At 42.2% G+C, this 23656-nt stretch overlaps 1 protein-coding gene across 10 annotated transcripts in view; it reads right to left on the bottom strand.

The window, feature by feature from the left end:
* Window positions 1–22064, bottom strand: part of celf1 (cugbp, Elav-like family member 1) — a 50965-nt gene extending 28901 nt beyond the window's left edge. For 5 of the 10 annotated variants that reach the window (XM_079997483.1, XM_079997486.1, XM_079997488.1 and 2 more), the window contains exons 1-4: window positions 21911–22064; window positions 10319–10367; window positions 6406–6540; window positions 6141–6275 (exon numbers count right to left, since the gene is read on the bottom strand). In XM_079997483.1, coding sequence (XP_079853609.1) covers window positions 6141–6275; window positions 6406–6518 — 248 coding nt within the window. In that variant the 5' untranslated portion in view covers window positions 6519–6540; window positions 10319–10367; window positions 21911–22064. Of the gene's footprint in view, window positions 1–6140; window positions 6276–6405; window positions 6541–10318; window positions 10368–11443; window positions 11554–21910 lie in introns of those variants that run through there. The other 5 variants (XM_079997490.1, XM_079997491.1, XM_079997492.1 and 2 more) reach the window with 3 other exon arrangements.
* Window positions 22065–23656: the final 1592 nt, after the last annotated feature.

The following is a 23656-nucleotide window of genomic DNA, read 5'->3' as shown; positions in this document are numbered from 1 at the left end:
AGTGACGAGTCTCTACACGGCGACTCAGCTGATCTCATAGATTTTCTATGGGATTCAGGTCTGGAGAAAGTGCAGGCCACTCCATTTGAGGTACCCCAGTCTCCAGCAGCCGGTCCCTAATGATGTGACCTCCATGAGCTGGAGCATTGTCGTCCATGAAGATGAAATTAGGCCTGTGTTGTTCAATCAGGGGCACAATGACTGGATTAATGATGTTATTCAGGTAGTGTGGGCTTGTCACTGTACCATTCACAAAGTGTAGGGCAGTTCTGTATTGACTAGACACACCTGCCCACACTGTAACACCACCACCACCAAAGGCTTGTCTGGTGACAACAGTGGCTGATGCGTAACGCTCTCCTTGACATCTCCAACATCGCTGGCGGCCATCATTTCTGCTCATTGTGAATCGACTTTCATCAGAGAACAGCACTGAGGCCACTGGTCCCTCGTCCAGCGTAAATGCTCCCTGGTCCATGCAAGACGATGATGCCTGTGCCTGGTGGTGTGGTCAGGTACACTTGCAGGTCGTCAAGCACGTAGACCACGCCAATGTAAATGGTTTTGAATGGTCTGACTTGACACTTGGGTGCCTCTCACCTCCCTTAAATGTGTCTGGAGTTGAGTGGCATTCATCATCCGGTTCCGCAGGGCACTGTTCACAATGAAGCGGTCATCAGTGTGGGATGTGGCCAAAGGATGTGCACTTCTATGCCTTTCTGTGACTCTTCCAGTCTCCAGTGCTGATGACACTCTGTGACACTAAGTTCAGTGGCCACTTCTCTCTGAAAACATCCTGTTTGAAGCCTCGCAATGGCGAGGAACTGTTGATCAATTGTTAGGTGTCGTCTTGGTCTCATGACGTCAAAATGTGAACAGCATGATGAAGAGGACTGTTTAAATACCAATTCTAATTGAACCAGGAAATGTATTGGTCGATTCATGGATCAAACACCTGTTGTGAATTTTGCCGTTCAGCTCCTTGTTAGAGAACAGCAAGTTGCGCAAAAAGTACTGAAACATTGAACAGTTGGACATGTGCATTCAAAAGTTTAGATAAGGTCAAATTAAGTTCACCTGTAAAGATTATAGTGCATTTTAGGTTCGTCCTGAAATTTCACCCCAAAGCCCAATATCCCTAACTTTTTGTGAGTAGTCTAGTAACGGAACAAACTTCTTTGCAGTTTGTGAAGGAGGAGGAGAGACGGGGAGAGAGCAGTGCACGGAGTAGCAGCCAGAGACACACAACCTACCTATTTTACTTTTCTTCTCTATTTTTTTTTTTTTATTATATTTCTTATTTAAATTCTGCTCTTAGTCATTTTATCTTTACAGTTATCAAGGATATTAAACAATAAATTATCCTGTCCCACGGATGGTATTGCGTTCACTTCTCACATGTGTTTACGTGACAAAACGTAGTTTGGAGACAGACTCGACGGGATTCTTCCTGGTGAAAGATCTTGTAATGTGTGACCACCTATTGCCGATCAGTCATGTACAGTAGTGTGCAAATCAGAAGACTATAAGACTCCCAATCACGTTGTGTAGTATTGACAGTACAGCGATCTCACGACTTTAAGAGTCATGTAGTGTGGCCATGGCATTAGCCTGTCTCTCTCTCTTATACCCACACATACAGACGTGGACAAATTTGTTGGTACACTTCAATGAAAAAAGAAGAACTCACAATTTTCCCTGAAATAACTTGAAACTTGCAAAAGTAATTGGGTCCATCATCATGTTTTGTGTCGATAGTTGATAGTCTTGAGATTTCATTGTGCCCTGCACAGATTCAAGGTACCCTGTGCAAGACGCAGCAAAGCAGCCCCAAAACATAACCAAGTCTCCTCCATGTTTCACAGCAGGTATGGTGTTTTTTCTTTGAAAGCTTCATTTTTTCATCTGTGAACATACAGCTGATGTGACTTGGCAAAAAGCTACAGTTTTGACTCCTTTGTCCAAAGGACAGTCTCCTCGAAGCATTGTGGCTTGTTAATATGCATTTTAGCAAGTTCCAGTCTGGCTTTTTTTCTTTCAAAAGTGGAGTCCTCCTGGGTCTTCTTCCATGGAGCCCATTGTCACTCAAAAAGCGACGAATGATGCGCTCAGACACTGATGTACCTTGACCTTGGAGTTCAGCTTGTACCTCTTTGGAAGTTGTCCTTGGCTCTTTTTCTACCATTCGCACTATCCTTCTGTTCAATCTGGGGTCAACTTTCCACTTGGGAAATCCAGGGAGGTTGGCTACAGTCCCATGGACCTTAAACTTCTTAATAATAATTCAGTTTCTTTGCTTTATCCGATGACATACCAAAGGCATGCAGGTATTAGAAAATTGCTTTTAATGTCATCACTTTTCAGGAGGAATGAAGCATTGTTTCAATGAGCTGTAAGGGTACCAACAAATCTGTCCACGTCTGTTATATGTTCACCAAACAGACAATAAGAATCTCAAATCCTGTTTGTCCCCTCATTGTTTACAATGGTAAATTCTAATTTGCATCTTTCTAATTAAAAGTAGCTCTCCACCAGATGAGGTCTGAGCCATGCTCATTATTAATGCTGTCTGTCTAAAGATTTAAAAACTGGTTATTCTATTGTAACAGCTATATGTTGCCAAATTTGACCAAATTGACTATAACAAAAATCTAAAATTGCATCTAAAAGACATCCACTGTATATATTTTTTTGTATTTTAGTTTGTTTTGTAAGTACACAATATCTTTCCAGTTAATTTGGGTTTTTTTCTGTATAGTAAATGTTTTTGGGTTTTTTTCTTTCCAGACAGTATAAAGTTTAGTTAACTGTATAGGGTCGGAAACACATGTATGACAGAAAAAGGTTTGAAATATACTATTTTTCTTCAATGGTTTTCCGAGATCCCATGAACCCATTACTTCGGACACGCACTACAGTTTTCCGAGCCCGTGAAGGCGGCGTCGTTTCCTGCTTTGGAGTGCTTACAACCAGAGACTAGAGCCGTGTCCGCGTCTTATTTCTAACGTAATATCAGAGAACAAGTCCACTAGTTAATCAGATGGAGTCGTCCTCTCAGACGAAAAAATAAATAAATAGATTTTTTTTTTTTAATGCTGTAATGGGTCGTCATCGCCAAGTTTTGTGCTGGTCTGTGAAGCTAACAGAGCACTTCCAGGTGGCGCTTGGCAGTTTTCAAGCCGTGAGTGGACTTACTCAGATGTGGGGCAGTTCTAATTCCAGTGTATCTAAATATGACATGGGAACAAGACACAAATCTGAACAGCTTGTTGAATCCCACTTTAATGAAATAGGCAGCTCTCAAAAAACTGACTGGGTTATCTTCTTTCACAGTTTGGGTGTTAGCAGACCCATCAGAGACCCAAATGTGTACAGTGGGGCAAAAAAGTATTTAGTCAGCCACCAATTGTGCAAGTTCTCCCACTTAAAAAGATGAGAGAGGCCTGTAATTTTCATCATATGTACACTTCGACTATGAGAGACAGAATGGGGGGAAAGAATCCAGGAAGTCACATTGTAGGATTTTTAATGAATTAATTGGTAAATTCCTCGGTAAAATAAGTATTTGGTCACCTACAAACAAGCAAGATTTCTGGCTTTCACAGACCTGTAACTTTTTCTTTAAGAGGCTCCTCTGTCCTCCACTCGTTACCTGTATTAATGGCACCTGTTTGAACTCGTTATCAGTATAAAAGACACCTGTCCACAACCTCAAACAGTCACACTCCAAACTCCACTATGGCCAAGACCAAAGAGCTATCAAAGGACACCAGAAACGAAATTGTAGACCTGCACCAGGCTGGGAAGACTGAATCTGCAATAGGTAAGCAGCTTGTTGTGAAGAAATCAACTGTGGGAGGAATTATTAGAAAATGGAAGACATACAAGACCATTGATAATCTCCCTCGATCTGGGGCTCCTAAGAAGATCTCACCCCGTGGGGTCAAAATGATCACAAGAACGGTGAGCAAACATCCCAGAACCACACGGGGGGACCTAGTGAATGACCTGCAGAGAGCTGGGACCAAAGTAACAAAGGCTACCATCAGTAACACACTACGCCGCCAGGGACTCAAATCCTGCAGTGCCAGACGTGTCCCCCTGCTTAAGCCAGTACATGTCCAGGCCCGTCTGAAGTTTGCTAGAGAGCATTTGGATGATCCAGAAGAGGATTGGGAGAATGTCATATGGTCAGATGAAACCAAAATATAACTTTTTGGTAAAAACCCAACTTGTCGTGTTTGGAGGAGAAAGAAAGCTGAGTTGCATCCAAAGAACACCATACCTACTGTGAAGCATGGGGGTGGAAACATCATGCTTTGGGGCTGTTTTTCTGCAAAGGGACCAGGACGACTGATCTGTGTAAAGGAAAGAATGAATGGGGCCATGTATCGTGAGATTTGGAGTGAAAACCTCCTTCCATCAGCAAGGGCATTGAAGATGAAACGTGGCTGGGTCTTTCAGCATGACAATGATCCCAAACACACCGCCCGGGCAACGAAGGAGTGGCTTCGTAAGAAGCATTTCAAGGTCCTGGAGTGGCCTAGCCAGTCTCCAGATCTCAACCCCATAGAAAATCTTTGGAGGGAGTTGAAAGTCTGTGTTGCCCAGCGACAGCCCCAAAACATCACTGCTCTAGAGGAGATCTGCATGGAGGAATGGGTCAAAATACCAGCAACAGTGTGTGAAAACCTTGTGAAGACTTACAGAAAACGTTTGACCTCTGTCATTGCAAACAAAGGGTATATAACAAAGTATTGAGATGAACTTTTGTTATTGTCCAAATACTTCTTTTCCACCATAATTTGCAAATAAATTCTTTAAAAATCAGACAGTTATTGTCTGGATTTCTTTTTCTCATTTTGTCTCTCATAGTTGAGGTATACCTATGATGAAAATAACAGGCCTCTCTCATCTTTTTAAGTGGGAGAACTTGCACAATTGGTGGCTGACTAAATACTTTTTTGCCCCACTGTATGTGCACAAGCACTGCCAAAGTTAGTTTTTTAAAATCGGTCCCCTTTAATATTTCACCAAGCACAGACCAATTCTGATTTAAGGGGAGCAGTCTAGAAATAATTAGGCTAGAAAGACTGATTCATCCTACCAACAACATGAACCAAGGGCAGGATAATCAATGGCAGGTGATAAGACTGAATGTAAATAAGGAAAAAAATAAATCAAGAAGACCTAGTTATTTCATTCAAACAAGACTGACAGTTGTTGAATTTACCGAAGACAGTGTTCATGGACATTTTGGCCTTACGGTCCTTTTCATTTTAAGTTATAACTTCAATTTTAAAAATTAAGCTTATTTAAGCCAGGCTCAGAGTACACAACTCTATTTACTTTATTTAACTTAACTTTATTTGGCTATCCCAGACAAATTTTTGAGATTGTCGTTGCCATAATGAACCAGCCAGTTTTTGAGCCGTCCAAGGTCTCCCAATATTTCAGTAATTTTTTTATTGTGTTGGCACAAGATTTTGTAATTTGAGCAACAGTGAGTGTAACAGGAAACCAGGTGAAGGAGCAATCTAACTGCATATGGAAGGCATGTATGGAATATTCAGTATTTTCATTGTACTTCACTATATAGGACTTATAATTTAGCTCCAACTCTCTGCAGAATTGACAACCCACGCAGCAGCTCTCCTTAGCAACTTTTTCGAATTCTGCTTCTTTTATCAGCACAAATCAGTGTACATGCAACTACAAAAGCAAGCTGTTCTTCTTTGTAAAGCTCCACCTTTGTTTACTTTTGGCAAGTAACATGATAAAATAGTCAAGTTTGTTTACGCATTTGTTTGACGGTGTTATATCTGGGTTGGACCAAGTGTAGGATCGTGTAATGTGTGCTACTTGTCTAGGATCCATTGTGTAGTGTGCATACCACTACATCCACAAGGCCATCAATGACAAGGGGTCAAGTCATCTGAACATCACACTTCATCACACGTCACAACATCAGCACATAAACTGCTACAAGTAATATTATTTAAAAGTTGTCCAAATTTGAAATCGTTGCAGTGACATTGACAATTCCTTCATTGATTCATCTTGTTGGCAAGACGCGTCAGCAAATTATTGATAGAAATGTGAGTAAAACTCAATGTACTGTAAAGAGAGAGAAGGTCCACCTTAATACAGGAAGTGAAGCAGGAGCAGGGAGCCATAGGGAAGTTTCAGTCCTATCGTCAGATAGGGAGGAGAACTGGCAGGTGGGCAGCTCCCATTCACCCAAAGAGGGTTTACGGAGGAGAGAAGTGATGGTACTGAAGTGAGAAAGAGGCAAGTCTCTGCTTTGCTTTGCATGCTCTGACCAGGGAATAGGAATAATGGATGAATGTGGGTGTGGCGCAGTGGGGGCAGCAGGGCAGAGGAGGAGGAGGGTTGGTTCCTTACCCCCCCATGTTAGGGACCTCTAGGGCAGGAAGGGAGAGCTCAGCCTGGGACTGCCCGGGCTGCCCATGCTGCTCCGGTGTCAGGTACAAGGTTTCGGGGTCCAGGCTATCCATCCAGGGTCTTTCACTACCACTACTGAAACGTAAAACAAAAAAAACACAGGACGGACACACACACACACACACACACACACACACACACACACACACACACACACACACACACACACACACACACACACACACACACACACACACACACACACACACACACACACACACAGAGAGAAAACACACACACAGACACACAACAGGCAAGATGAAGGAAGGAGGATGGCGTACGGATTAGACATTGACCACATGAAACAAACAATTGTAGACAGAAAAAAAAAAAATCACAAATGTCAACAAATATAAATAAACACCACCGTGTGAAGACATACATGAAAAGCATTACATTCACTTTCGAGACGAAGGACAACATTTTGACAGCTGAACAGATTTGATAATAAATTAACCAACCTATAGCCAATGCACCTTCACTAGAGTGGATTGTATGTCCACACGCCTATAGCCAATGCACCTTTAATAGAGTGGATAGCAACTGGGAAGTGAATTGACTTGGACCCGGAGACCCACACAGCACCGCCACTGCACACAGCATGGACAGCCCCTCCCAACGCCGCTGCCCTTCACAATACATGACTGATCAGCGACAAGGGGTCACACATTACAAGACGTTTCACCAGGAGGAATCCCAGCTGAGTCTGTCAGGTCTCCAAACTATGTTTTGTCACGAAAACACACGCGAGAAGTGACCCCGGAAATGATGCAATACCATGCGTGGGACAGAATTATTTATTTCTTGATTGTTGATCACTAAACCAAAAAAAATGAAAACGAATAAAAGCAGAATTTTAATGAGATATAAAAAACCTGAAGAAGAAAAGTAAAATAGGTATGTTGTGTGTTTTTGGCTGCTGCTCCCGTGTTCACTTCCGTCTCTCCTTCGACTTCTCCCCTCCCCCTACCTCCGTATCTTCTCTCATTGGCTGTAGCTTGTTGCGTCACTCCTTAATGAAGCCTGACACAACCACATATTAAACCTGCTTGATATCTCGCTGGCGTCTGTAAGCCATCGGTGAGCAGTCGGACAGTGTTGTGAGCAGTTCACACCATGCGCTCGTCGCTCATAGGAGCGCGCTATGATTTGCTTTTGACCTCGGCGATCAACAAAAACCTGAGGGCGAGTGGAAAATCAGGCCAGAATCACGTAGTCTGAACTATGTTGCGGAGTAACGCAAAGGTAATGTAATGAGCAGTGTAACAAATTACTTTCTTCAGGGAGTAATTATATTACATTTCAGAAATTACATTTCACTGCATATATGTATGGAAGTATGTATATGTATGTGACAAATAAAAATCTTGAATCTTGAATCTTGTAATTAAGTAAAGTAAGGCATTACTTTTTAGTAAGTAACGAGTAAAGTGTAATAAATTACTGAGCGTAAAGGAAGTAAGGGAATTCACTCCTTGCATGAGTGTAATATGAAAAGACAACGCACCTCAGTCATGGACTATTTGTCAACAGCAGCAAATGGGCACACATTGAAATACTTAATTTTAGAAGCATTTGACTTATTGAGAATAGAGTTCAGAGGGTTAGTGTAAATTTATTTCAGTTTGCTGCTCTGCAAAACTTCAAAATACTAAAAGAAGAGTAGCTTACTGGGTGAATATGCGAACACGTTCACCGGTACTTTAACGCTACTCCTATCTTTTCTTTTTTAATGGAAAACTAAAACAAATTAAGAGCAGAATTAACTCTTGCTTTATTTTCTGGAACCTTTTCATAGGTCTAAGAACTTTTTGGAAGAACAGTCCCTTTAATTGTGTCCGCACTGCAGGAACTAAGAATGATCGTAATTCTTAGAACTCCGTTTTGAGGGACTTATTTAGCTCTTACTCCACGACCGGGACTAACCGCCACAAGAGGAACCTTCTGTGACGTAAGTGCATGGTGATTGGTCCAGACATAAGTCCACGGTCCCTTCCCAGTCCCTCGGAACCAAAGAACCAATAAATATACAAAACAAAAATAGTATTTTTATTGTAGATGTATTTATTTCATTTTATTTTTCGACGTTCGTTTAATGAATTAATGTGCGCCCCGAAATCCCTGTGCGTCCCAATGCGAGTCCGTGCCTTACTAAAGTGGGCCTAATATGAGTGAAGATCCAGCAACTGGATTGATTATTTCTCCTCAAATTTGTTCAGAAACAGATTTTAGTGGACTGATAAGGTGAAATACGTGAAAGTTACAGAAGTTACACGGAACTCACGCTGAAACCCTGTTTGATGACGTCACTTCAGAGTCCCAGTGCGATGCGAACACAACCAGGAAAAAAAGTCTTGAAGGTATTTAGTATTTGGGGGACCTTCCCAGTTCCTAGTGCCCCTCAGGGAGTCCCCAGAACTGTTCTGAACTGGCCAGGCAGAGGAGATCGAAAGGGAGAGAGGGAGATGTCTTTTTTGATACAAGCGAAAATCCTTCTTAGACGAATATTTTGATCTCATTGCAAGTAAAAAACGGGTTATATAGTTTAAATAAATAGAAAATTAATGTTGGTGATTTTTCCAATACCGTTACCAGAATACTACTGTCTAATTTAGCCCCGGGGCCCGTTTAATACCGGGTCTTGGTATCACGAGTGATTGCTCTGTGCCCCGCACACTCCCCCGTTCTTCTGTGCCCCCATGTCGTTGATTTGACACTAATAAAAAATTGTGTACATGCTTTTTCATGTGAACGTCATCGCTCAAGATACAAAAAAATAATACAAAAACAAACGTGATTTATACAATTTTAAAACTTATTTTGGTAATATTCAAAATGTTCAATCAATCTGGCTGAATAAGTAATCCAAGCAATTTAACAACCTCTTCTTGCAAACCACCTACTGGAAGTCAAACCCTCCACTCAACATCTAAAAATGTTGTGAATAAGGTCAAACCTCCAGGCCAGGGGACAGGTCCAGATAAATAAAATGGAAAGTTCACATTGAGTTCAAAACATCATTAAAGCCGGCAAAAACACGTCACTACACCCGCTTTCGCCAATAGTCTGAACATGTTGGTGACAATATGTAATAAAGCTGTCTGCAAAGGTAATGAGCAATCTTTTTTCATCTCTCACAGATATCTTGCACAAAACGGTAAAATGTATTGTTCTGCTGCCATCTGTCAAACAAGCAAGCCTTGTGCGTGACCGTTAACACCAAGGAAACAAATAGACCACACCATTTTAATGGTGAAATACTTCAATATTTTGAGTTTTAAAAACCTTTCCAACACTTCCCATCAAGATGCAGGTCTGCAGACAGAAAACCTGACAGCCCATTCAAATGAAATGGTCTCACTCGTGACAGAGACAAAGTACCGTATAACCCATTGGCTCCTTGATGACTGGTAGGGCTGCACTTCTATAAGTCTGAACGCTTTGGAATCAGCTTTGCCTCAGGAAAGCACTGGCAATCACAGCAGATATAGTGATTATTTGAAATTCTAAGGTTTCATTAAACAAGTCCAAAACAGAACATGTATAGGATAGGCTATGGACAATGCTGAGATTACCTTGGGTGCACCTGGTGACGAATGAGCTAAGACTAAGTCTTGCGTTTACTGGCGCGCCAACTCTACTTCCTGTGCAAACAACGAACATGTGTATGTATGGATGGACCACCAGGTAGACGGACCAGAGATTAGAAGCGAGGCAACAACAAAACCACACTGTTACCAGGTCCTCACTGCAAGGATTAGTAGCTATGTGTCAGAAACGGCAACAATTGTGTGTGTGTGTGTGTGTGTAAGAGAAATTGAGTTGACTTCTAGAGAACATGCTGGCATCTTACCTTCTGCTCCTCTTGTCTCTATGGAATCTGTCTGCTTCCTTTAATCAGCCTGTTTAAAAAAATGAAATAATTACTCCTCCATGAAATAGAACAGAACAGAAATGTATGACATTTTAAATTAACCCTATAATGAGATTTCTGGTTTAGCTCCTTGTGAAGGAAACCAAAATGTCAAGGAAACCAAAATGTCAACTGTTACAACTAAGAGATTCTGCATAACAGCACCGTCTCATGACTTGCTATAATTTTAACTAACAAGGACTTCTGACAAGGCTAGAAACATCTGTGGGTCCCAGTGAATAGGCTGCAATATTTGAAAGAGAAACCTTAACTTTGACCCAAGATTTAATATTTTTTAAGGCTTGAAACACTTTAATCTCACTGCATTAAAGCACAGCGAGAATGTTGCAGCAGAACACTTACAAATGATGGGATCCAGCATTTTAATAGCTTAAAAATAAAAAATAAAGGATTTCACCACACACACACACACACACACACACACACACACACACACACACACACACACACACACACACACACACACACACACACACACACACACACACACACACACACACCTAATATTGTATAGGACACCCTCGTGCCGCCAAAACGGCTCTGACCCATCGAGCCATGGACTCCACAAGACCTCTGAGGGTGTCCTGTGGTATCTGGCACCAAGACGTTAGCAGCAGATCTTTTAAGTCCTATAAGTTGCATGGTGGGGTATCCATGGATCAGGTTGTTGTTCCAGCACATCCCACAGATGCTCAATCGGATTGGGAATTTGGAGGCCAAGTCAACACCTTGAACTCTTTGTCATGTTCCTCAAACTATTCCTGAACAATCTTTACAGTGTAGCAGGGCACATTCGCCTTCTGAAGGCCAATGCCATCAGGGAATACCGTTGCCATGAAGGGGTGTCAGTTTAGGTAGCTGGTACCTGTCAAAGTAACATCCACATGAATGCCAGGACTCAAGGTTTACCAGCAGAACAATGCTTGATGCTTTCCTGGGCTTGTCTCCTTCCGAAAGTGCATCCTGGTGCCATCTCTCTCCGAGGTAAATGACACACACACACACACACACACACACACCTGGCCATCCACATGACATACACACCTTCTTCCATTACTCCGTGGTCCAGTTGACACTCATGTGCCCATTGTAGGTGCTTTCAGCTGTGGACAGGGGTCAGCAAGGACACTCTCACCAATCTGCGTCTACGCAGCCCCATATGCAGCAAGCTGCAATGCACTGTGTGTTCTGACACTGAGGATGTTAACAATTAATCGTTTATCGATTGTTAAGATTTTGTGTTATTGATAAGAACTGAACAACTTGAGGTTGCATTATTATATCAACAGCCGTCTTTGTCGGGAGCAGGGCGTTTTTCGAGAAAAAAAAAATACCCAGCCATGAAGTAGTAGTACTCACCAGAACAACAAGGGGGCAGTCGGGGAAAAATGACCAGTGGAGTAGGAAGTAGAAGTAGATGGAGGCTTCCGCAAGAACAACAAACAACAAACATGGCTGCGCACTAGTCGATGCCGAGGAGAATACTATGTTTATTGTTCGACAACTAATGCTGTGTTCAGATGGAACACAGTAGACGGGAATGGGATAATGGCACTTTCTGAACGGCATGGGCAGGAGGAAAAAAAAAACAGGAGCGAGGGAGAGGTACGATTGCAAAATGAAACAAGTGATACGTTGCCATGATGGTGGTTCCAATAAAATATATTAAACAAAATTAATTTGTGTCTGTTTATATATAACAATATTAGTAACGTTTAGTAATTTTATTAGTCTCGCTTGTCCATATCTGCACTAGACTTGATCAGCTACGTAACATCTGACTCATTAAGGTCGCAGAAGAACGCAAAAATTTAAAACTTGTGCCAAGAAGGGCGTAAATATTATTCCTGTATGAGTGAACCAGCTCAGTGAGTCTTGCCTCAAACTCTCCATATTGAAATGAAATAAGGAGAAACGCCGAGACCCAAAATCTCAGAGGTGCGTGACGTCGCATTGGTCCCGGCCTGCCATTGCGCCACCCCCTGGTGAAGTCATTAGCTTTTATTTGATAAAATATTTGATGGGCTGGCCTTCGCTCCCCACGCGCATCAATGAGCCTTGGACACCCATGTCCCCATCGCCGGTTCACCGCATGTCCTTCCTTTGACCACTTTTGGTAGGTACTAACCACTGCATAATGGGAACACCCCACAAGACTTAGCGGTTTGGAAATGCTCCAACGCAGCATCTAGCCATCACAATTTGGCTTGTCAATGTCGCTGATATACTCATGCCCCTATACAAGTGGTCTCACGGATCTGTTGATCCGTGATCTGTACAGATCTGTTCGGCTCTGTTCGGCTCACATGTGAACTGAGGATCAATTGCAAAATTTAACCATTATAGTGAAAAACTGTTTTACTGCTGCTGTTACTTTTTTAAGTAATAATTCCCTAAATCTGGATGTAGAGTTGCAGTGAAAAGAAGATAGACAAGACAGATGCTTGCTATGTTTTACTCTGAAGCGCAATGATGTGTCACGATTCCGATTCCAAATTGAAAATCGATCGAAATGAGTGTTCAAACTTTCAACTTCAATCAGATTCACGATTCTCCCTGTTATTTTTTGGGTAATATTGTCCAACATAAATGTGATCTCTAATTTAATGTTATCTTAAAATAAACTGTGTACTGTATCGCTGCAGCTGAGATTGGAGGAGGGGGGGGGGGAACTGAAGCTTGCAGCTCAGAGCAGCTTGTGCCTTCTAATAATTTAAAGAAAATGTGTGCTCTGTTACAATAAAATATTATATATTTTTGAATATGTCCAGTTGATTTGTCCACTTGAGAGGGCAGAAGAGAGACCAGCAGCTTGTGAAAAGTGCTGCTAGTTACCATTATGCGCTATATAAGAGTAGTTAACATTATGGATATGATTTGGATTGTGATATCAAAGATAAGATAATAATATTGAACGGAACATGTTGCTGTGATTTGATGAATAGAACTACAGAAAAAATGTCTGATTAGAGAAGAGCAGACACAGATGTGGCGGAGAAGAGATAAACTTATTGAAATGTTGAAAGGTTTCTCTTTTCAGTGAGCCGGATGATCCGGCTCTTTGATAAGAGCCAGATCTTATGGCTCCCGAGCATTTATTATATCTATGAATATGTATGAAATATTTTGTTTATATTTATCCCACTACAAAAAATATAACATTATTTATAATGACTTAATGTGAAGTGTTTTCTTTACAAATCAACACTCGATAAGGTTAGGGTTAGTGCTGAAAAAAATACATATGTTTATATCGAAAATTGAATCAAATTGTGTATTGAGAGATGCAGACTTCTCTACGACTGTACCTCACTTAATTCTGGACCAATTTCCATGAAATTTAGTTTGTTATAAACGTGAGAAATTGAACACGATACTGGTTACTGTCAGTGGAATTAAATTAAGTTACTGAGGGCGGATCTAATCATATTTTTTCCACTCACTACCATGTTTAAAGGAAGAAGGTATCATGCATGCATCATATTGCATTAAATTTAACAACAGTGTTGAATATTTTATATATTTTAAGATTTCATTGAAACATTGGACGTCTTGAAGGTTGTTTTCATTTAAGGCCATGAGCAAATGTTCCTTGCTTTAAGTGTTTTACAGAATAAATGGAAAGAAAATTTCTATCTCCCATTTTATATATATTTTTTTGCTGATCCAAAAAATGATCCGATCCATGCCTCAAAACCGTGATACGATCCGAACCGTGAGTTTTGTGATCCATTGCACCACTACCCTATACCCATTTTTCCTACTTCAAACAAATCAACTTTAAGAACTGACTGTTCACTTGTTGTCTCATATATCCCACCCCTTGACAGATGGCATTGGAACGAGATGATCAATGTTATTCACGTCACCTGTCAGTGGTTTTAATATTAGGCAAGGCACCTTCATTATTTTGTTATAAAATAAAAAAATTTAAATAATGTAAAATAATCTGATAATCATTTTCTTTAATCATATCATTATTAGAACTCCTAAAATACATTGCTTGTAAAAAGTGTTTGCTTGAGCCAGTTGAAGGCATGTGTATGCACATGACCAGGATGGTACCACCTCTATAACGCCATAGCGATAGTGGCGCCGCCCCTTGTGCTCGCCTGCGCTCCGGTCGACTTTTGCACATTTTAGTATTCTTTACGTTTTTTTTCATAATATCCCCCAAAAAGCATCGGCAGTCTCAACGTTCAGTCTCTGGAGAACAAGATAGATGAACTTCGAGTGAGGATTAAATTCCAATGGGACACGAGGAACTGTTGCGTCCTCTGCCTGACGGAGACATGGTTGAACCCATCGGTGCCGGATGAAGCCATTTGTCCAGCCGAGTCCTTCTCCGTGTTCCGCGGCGACAGATCGGGGGAGTCGGGGAAATCCAAAGGTGGAGGCGTCTGCCTCATGGTAAACAACCGCTGGTGTAACCCTAACAACACCGAGTCTCTCTCCCGCTCCTGCTCGCCGAACCTGGAACAGCTGACAATCTTATGCCGTCCATTTCATCTCACCCGGGAATTCAGCACGGTCATCATTACAGCCGTTTATATCCCACCGCAAGCGGATACCGACACAGCACTGTCGGACCTGCATGATGTGTTGTGCGGATTTCAAAACAAACATCCCGACGCGGCTGTGGTGGTGACTGGGGACTTTAACAGGGTGAACCTTAAAAAAGTTCTGCCTAATTTCCACCAACACATCACGTGTGCCACCAGGGGAGACAGAACTCTGGACCATTGTTACACTCCTTACAAGAACGGATACAAGCCCGTGTCGCTTCCTGCTTTCGGGAAATCTGACCACGCCATGATCTCGCTGGTTCCCGTTTACAGGCCTCTGATCGCGCGAGAACTGGCGGTGACGAGGGAAGTGAAGCAGTGGACGGACCAATCAGAGGCTGCGCTTCAGGACGCACTTGCCGGCTTAGACTGGGACATGTCAAGTTCAAGTGACGTCAGCGAGTTTACGGACGTAGCAGTGAGCTTTGTGGCTACGTTAGCGGGCAGCATCGTTCCCACAGTGAAAGTTCCAAACCAGAAACCGTGGGTTGACAAATCCATCCGCTGCGTTCTGAATGCTCGCACGGCCGCTTACAACAACGGTCTTGTATCCGGTAATATGGACAATTACAAAGCGGCATCTTACAATCTGCGGAGGGCGGTGAAGGACGCTAAACAGACGTACAGAGAGACTGGAGCTATAGATGGAGCAGGGCGACACAAGATGCTTGTGGGAGGGGGTGCGGACGATAAACTATAAGAGCAGCTCCTCCCCAGCCACGAGTGTGGACGCCTCCCTAGCAAACGAACTGAAATCCTTTTATGCGCGGTTTGAGTCCGGAAACAGCACCACTAGCTCGCCAGCTAATTGGAGTTACACTGCTGGGGATGAGCGCACACTCTCAGTGTCCGCGCATGACGTCAGGAAGGCGCTGATGCGGGTGAACACCAGGAAAGCTGCCGCCCAGATGGCATATTTGGGCGAGTACTGAAAACCTGTGCTAACCAGCTAGCTCCGGTGTTCACTACAATATTCAACATCTCCCTGGCTGAATCAGTGGTCCCGTCCTGCTTTAAGAGGTCCACCGTCCTTCCTGTCCCGAAGATCACCTCTCCTGCCTGCCTGAATGACTACCGTCCGGCGGCCCTCACCTTGGTGGTCATCAAAAGTTTTGAGAGGCTGATTAAGTATTATATCTGCGCCTCCCTCCCCCGCGCCTTGGACCCGTTGCAGTTCGCGTACCGGGAGAACAGATCCACGGATGACACGGTCTCCCAGGTACTGCACACCATGCTCACGCAGCTGGATGGCCGGAAGTGGGCCTATGTGAGAATGCTGTTCAACGATGAACCCCCCAGGGCTGTGTCCTCAGCCCCCTACTGTACTCCCTGTACACACATGACTGTGGGGCCAGGTCCAGCTCCAACACCATCATCAAGTTTGCTGACGACACCGTTGTCGTGGGCCTGATCACCGACGGCGATGAGAAGGCCTACCGCGAGGAGGTGGCTGACCTGTCACTCTGGTGCCAGGACAACAACCTACACCTGAACTTCAGCAAAACTAAGGAGCTGATTGTGGACTTTAGGTGAGGATTACAATCGAGGACACACATGCCCTTGGTGATTAATGGGACTTCTTTTGACAGGGTGAGCAGCTTCAAGTACCTGGGAGTCCACATCACAGAGGATTTAACATGGACTTTACAAACAGACACTCTTGTGAGAAAGGTGATCTTTAGGCAGCTGAGGAAATTCTGGGTCTCAGTGAGGATCCTCAAGTCCTTCTACTGTGGAGTGGTCGAGAGCATCCTGACAGGCAACATCACTGCCTGGTTTGGGAACTGTACTGCTCAGGACAGGCGGGCCCTGCAGTGGGTGGTGCATTCAGCTGAACGTACCACTGGAACTACACTCCCCTCCCTACAGGACTTATACACCAGGAGGTGTAGTAGCAGAGCCCGCAGGGTCATGAAGGATCCTCATCACCCCAACAACGGACTGTTCCAGCTGCTGCGGTCAGGCAAGCGCCTCCGCAGTCACACAGCGAGAACAGAGAGACTGAGAGAGTTTTTTCCCCGCAAGCCATAAGAACTGTCAATGCTGACCTCACCAGGGGTCCTCACTGAGCCACCACATAGGCTCCACTACCTTCTGTACTGTATGTAGCATACTGTACCGCATACTGTGTCACTGTTCTGGGTTGTTCGGTGTTACCGTATTGCTGCGCCGTACTGTTGTAAACTGTGCTGTATTATCCCACAAACACTACCTCACTTTATTCACATGCCACTTTAATGCACATATCTGTATATACATAATTGCCTACCCCATATACATAAGTCTATCCCATATATACGCAAGCCTATTCCCTTTATCTATTGCATTTTATTTTATTCTATATATTTTTATTTTATTCTATAAGTATTCGATTTACTGTATTACATTTTAGGAATCAGTTAGTTGGTCTAGTATAAAGAAATTTTCTTAGGTAGCTACTGTGTTCTATCTAGGACATATTGTGTGCAATCACCGGGTGCGTTGCATTACAATTCACTGCATATATGTATGAAAGTATGTATATGACGAATAAACCTCTTGACTCTTGAATCTGCCACATTATGAGCCAGGAAAAATCCTTAGGTGGACATCATAGACAAGCAAGGCCATGGCTCGATGAGGTTTGAGGTGGCTGATTTCTCTATATAGGACATCCAAATGACTCAATAGACTTGTTTTCAAAAGGCTGCAGTCACTCTGTTGCTTAACAGACAGCGAGTGGGTTTGCAGAGATTGCATTTTATTTCAGCTAAAATCTGTTATTTTTCAAAAACGTAAGGCAGTAACTGTGGAATTAATGTATTGCAGCAGGGTGTTCCACAGGAACATATTAAATATCTTCAAAATGCAAATCAAGACTGGAGGCAGGCTTTGTGGAAATAAAATTAAATGACCAACAAAATACACAAACTTAAGATTTTCAAAAACTAAATGATTAATTTACCAGCGTGCTTATGAAATTTACAGGAAGGCAAATTTTTATTTGAGCACCGTCAGGAACTTTTATGGATACTCTGACACAAAGCCAAGAATATTCGTTTTTGGGATCTGTTCTGCCTACCCCCCCATTGTCAGTAAGGCCCAAGGGAGGTTAGAGTGTGGACTAGATAGGGGTGCAGGTCTCAGTGCAGACAAGTCAAAACAGGAATTGTGTTGCAATCAAACTTTAACATGAGAACTTTAATAATATAATATCAAATATGAATTTTTAAAGATGATCTGAGTAAATGTACTAGTGGTCGACCAGTTGATCGGTCGACTGATTAATTGGCCCGATATTTGTGCATTTTGAGATAATCGGCATCGGCCGATACCCATTTTCCGCACTATCGATATATCGGTAATAGCTGCGCTTCTTCGCTCTCTCTTCTCTCTGACAGCCAGTTGACACACACACACACACAGCGCTGCAGCGCCGACATAGACCTGACTCCTCTCACTCACTGTCTTCAATAGTCTCACTCACTCCGGTTTATTATTGGATTTGATCAAATCCATTGGGCATCTTCTTTTATATAATAAATATATTTATTATATACTTTATTACATAAATAATCAAGTTTTATATATTTTATTAGAGTCATCACCATAGCAACACATCCCTTGTTTCCGTTGGCCGTCATACCTCTCCTTCGCTCCGGTTTTGGTTTCCTCTCCCTGTTCCGTCCATTAAGTGCCGTTATCCGTATCTACCGTCTTCCATCTGAACACAGCATTGGTTGTAGAAGCACCAGTTTTCTACGCACACAGCCATATTTGTTGTTTGTCTTTCTTCTGGAATGACTACTTCCTCCTCTACCGGGCATTTTTTTCTCGACTGCCCCCTGTCCTTGCAATGAGTGCTACTACTTCCTGGTTATTTATTTTTATTTTTTCCCCCTCGAAACGCCCTGCGCCCCAAACACTCCCGTTAAAACAATAACATTAAGATAGCAGATTCTTCAATTCATTGATGGGACAAAATCTTAATCTATTCAATTCATATTAGCAATTAATTGATTGTTGATTTATTGTTAAACATCCCTATTATTCGCTCATTAAACATGGCAAGTGCAAAGCCTCTGCGACTGGTTTTGAAAGAAAACAGCAGGAGTGCTGTTTGGAAATACTTTGCATTTGAGGCAAAAAGTAAAACTAACTCAGAGAATGCGAGTGGAGTTTTTGCGTGTATGTGTTCCCGTGGCAGTTTTCCTGTGTTTTTATTTTAAATCTATTTATTTTTGTGTGTTTCCTTACTTGTATGAAACAACATTTTTAAACACATCATGGTTCTTTTTAGTTTCGGTTATATAAGGGAACAGAGAGGCTGAGGGACGCAGAGTGGAGCGCAGATCATGGGCGCCTTGATGCAAACCATCACAGGACGGCCGATTGCGGAAATCCGCTTCCTCGAATCCCATTCACGCAGCCTGTGGACATTTTTTATGGACATAATTTAATTAGTCGATACATTTATTAAAAATAAGTGCACAACAGAGACAATGCAGACAATAACCTTAGAGTTAAATAAATGTTAATTTAAGTTCAGAATTTTTTTAGTCATTTGTTATAATTATTAAATTGTTGTATTTTATCAGATGCAAAAAAAAACAAAAAAAAAAAAAACAACATGATATCCGCATTATGTATCGGCCACCCCGCTCTCTAAATATCGGCATCGGCCATTGAAAAACCCATATCAGTCGACCACTAAAACGTACAATTCTGTCTGAAATAAGTACTTGCAATCGGGCCTACGGGCTGTTTGGACGTAAATTTCAAAAGCCTAACCCCTTCACTGACTAATATAGATCACTATTTCGTTGGCACCAGAGAAATCCTGTATCCCATACTGCAAAGGTCTACTAAGACAATAACTGCCCTCTAAATTTAGTTTTAGCACAGACAAAACATGACGACAGCCATCCAAATGATCTCTGTTGCAGAGAACCTCAAATGACTCTCAAAAACTGAGAGTTTGCATTGGTGTCAGCTGTTCAATAGCTTTAAAGAGATCCTGCGCTAAGAGATGACAGGGCCCAACTGTCTGCTTAAAAGGCATGCATAAACAGGGAAAAGTTTCTGTTTTGAATTATCTTCAATTTGCTTGGATATTGTTCTGCTCTGAAACTGGCTGTTAATACATTTATTTTTGACGACGTCAACTTTTTTTTATTTACCACACACACACACACACACACACACACACACACACACACACACACACACACACACACACACACACACACACACACACACACACACACACACACACACACACACACACAGTGATGTGTATTCTGTCTCCCACATGCAGAGTCACTTCTATACTCCTAAAGTTCAGTTTTAACATTATTCCACATTGGCAAAGTGAACATTTTAAAAGTGTCTGAAAACAAGTTGTTTGGACACACACAGTCACCTTAGAAACACACACCACAATCTCCTCCAAACAGCTGGTAGCCTTGCAGACAGTGAGGTCTGGTATGTTGGAATGTAGCCCCTAATTTCCTTACACTGTGAATGGGATCTCTTTTCCTGACCAATGGTAATAACTGCTAAGTGGGAGGGATGGGGGGAGGACAGCTCAAAAGCTCTGGGTACAAGTCAGCTGGAAATGACAGCCCAATATGAATGAGTTCATCACAAGAAGTAAAGATAAAATTCAAAAATGGATTAGATTTTCGATAGATAGATTACTAAGATTATTAAGCTTGCCCGCTAATTCAAACACTTCACTGTGAAAAGCATAAATATCTTCTATTTTGTTAATGAAATATCCAAATTAAGCCAGTGCCAAGAAACTGTTTTAAAAACAAAATAGCTTTGTTTCTATCACCGCAGATATTGATTGACCCACCATCAGCAAAACTAAAATGTGATTGTTGCTGACATACACAATCCCAGTTCGGAATTGGGGCCGATACTAAAACACTTAAAATCTACAGGTATTTTTGTGAGAATCAGACTACAACCAAAGCAATTACAGCATCATTCCAGGTCAAACATGATGACATGGTAATATAATGACATATAATATATCATGATAACATAATGATGCTTCCCTAAACGTCAAATGTTAAGCTAATGTGAGAATTCTTGGAGGCAATAGAACATGGCCCATGTCATCAGTTCAGTCGAAAAAAGGCGGAAAGTCAAACAGAATTTCTATGTTTCAACTTTCAATGTAAGTAAACGGCTGCAGTCCATGAGATGGATGTGTATTATTACACTATAATGATATGCTTATACTGTGACGGTGGCGTCAAATTAGTAAACAAAAGATTTGTTAATGCTAAAATTGTTCATCGCAATTATTTGTACGAAAGTTAAAATGTCATGATCGTGAGTGCCATTCACTAAGTATTTTGATTTGGACACTCAGCACGAAATAGGCAAAAGCAACAGGCCGTGACCATAAAGGTCTACCACTACTTTTACTTTATTACCTGGCTGGTATAAACAACCTGGTAAATGCGACGTCTAACCCCTCATGACATCCCAAAAACAATTTGCCACTTTTATCTCTTATCAACTCGAAAATGGATAATGGCCCTTGACAAAAAAAAAAAGGTTACGTGCAATGCCCTCGCTCATTAAGCCTTTACCTACCTAATTAATGGAACGAAAGCTGTGGTTTGCTAGCGATATCAGCACGGTAGTATTGCAGCTGACGAGAACGTAGATCGCGTTAGCTAGCAAGCTAAAGCTAGCCGTACAGTTCGGTGACGTTAGCTCAACTCTCCAGCGTGACGCATGTTTTTTGCCCAAACACTGGTTTATCAAAGACGCCCCGCGTCGAAACATAATCTCATCGTGTTCGTTGTTTGACTGACACGCTCGTTCGGACGTTTCGATAAAGCAAGCGGCAAATTAACAAGTGAACCCACTTAACGATACCTGGCTAATGTAGCATGCTCGTGTCAGCTTGAAACACATTAGCTTAACCAAATATCCAGCGACTTACCTGGCTCGTTTTTTACGTTTGTGGTTGTGTGGTATTTGACTAGTATTTAAAAAAAAAAAAAGTCAAGATTTGTGTTGGTTTGCAAGGAATTTTCTGTACTTCAAAAAATTATAATAATAACTATGCGAGTCCGCCACTGGAGGAATAAATAGCTATCGGCCACTTTTGGAGACTTGGTGAATTGCGAATAGACCAGGCGGCCGCACTGGGGAGCTGTCTCCGTGTAAAATGGCAGCAGTCCGTCCTGCGCGATTCTAAGGTGGTACATTCCACAGAGAATTTAAGAATTTATTGTGAGAAACGAATAATTGTTATAATATCTAAATAATAATAATACTATGATAAATACTGCATTAATAATAAGACAATTATTGTTCAATTCTAATTAGGAATATAATAATAATAATAATAATAATAATAATAATAATAAGAAGAAGAAGAAGAAGAAGAAGAAGAAGAAGAAGAAGAAGAAGAAGAAGAAGAAGAAGAATAGGCATATCCATAAATCCATGAAATTGCCTGTATTTGGTGGATTACACTACAAATCCTACAATGTAATTTAAAACGGCAACGTATTTATTAGGTCTACCCTGGTCTTTGCTCTTATAGCTGGCTTTACACTGAGTTGTGGCTGGAAAAATTCTGCCTCTGCATTTCTCCCATCCTTGTTGTCCCTTCTCCAGGGGGCAGCCAGGAGCAGTTGGCAACCCTTACTATTTTGGAGCTCAGGGACCAATTGTGTTTATATACATACACACACCGATCAGCCACAACGTTAAAACCACTGACAGGTGAAGTGAATAACATTGATCATCTTGTTCCAATGGCATCTGTCAAGGGGTGGGATATAATAGGCAGCACGTGAACAGTCCATTCTTGAAGTTGATGTGTTGGAAGCAGGAAAAATGGGCAAGCGTAAGGATCTGACAGTGACAAGGGCCAAATTGTGATGGCTAGAGGACTGGGTCAGAGCATCTCCAAAACGACAGGTCTTGTGGGGTGTTCCCATTATGCAGTGGTTAGTACCAACCAAAAGTGGTCCAAGGTAGGACAACCGGTGAACCAGCGACAGGATCTTGGGCACTCAAGGCTTATTGATACAGCCGCAGAGTTAGCAAAGAGCAACTGTAGCACAAACTACTGAAAAGGTTAATGCTGGTTATGATACAAAGATGTCAGAACACACAGTGCGTCACAGCTTGCTGCATAGGGGGCTGCGTAACCGCAGACCGGTCAGAGTGCCCATGCTGACCCCTGCCCACCGCCGAAAGCGCCTACAATGGACACATGAGCATCGGAACTGGACCATGGAGCAATGGAAGAAGGTGGCCTGGTCTGATGAATTACATTTTTTTTTTTACATCATATGGATGACCATGGCGTGTTTGTGCATCGTTTACCTTCACTATGGGAAGAAGGCAAGGCGGCGGAGGCAGTGTGATGCTCTGGGCAATGTTCTGCTGGGAAACCTTTGGTCCTGGCATTCATGTGGATGTTACTTTGACACGTACCACCTACCAAAACATTGTTGCAGATCAAGTATACCCCTTCATGACAACGGTATTCCCTGATGGCAGTGGCCTCTTTCAGAAGGATAATGTGACCTGCCACACTGCACAAATAGTTCAGGAGTAGTTTGAGGAACAAGACAAAGCTGTTGATTTGGCCTCCAAATTCTCAATCTGATGGAGCATCTGTGGGATGTGCTGGGACAACTAGCCATGGGGGCCCCACCTCACAACTTAC

This window comes from Zeus faber (assembly GCF_960531495.2).
Source record: "Zeus faber genome assembly, chromosome: 3".
Lineage (NCBI taxonomy): Eukaryota > Metazoa > Chordata > Actinopteri > Zeiformes > Zeidae > Zeus > Zeus faber.
Note: the sequence above shows the minus strand (reverse complement) of the source record. Positions and strands in the feature narration are given on the sequence as shown.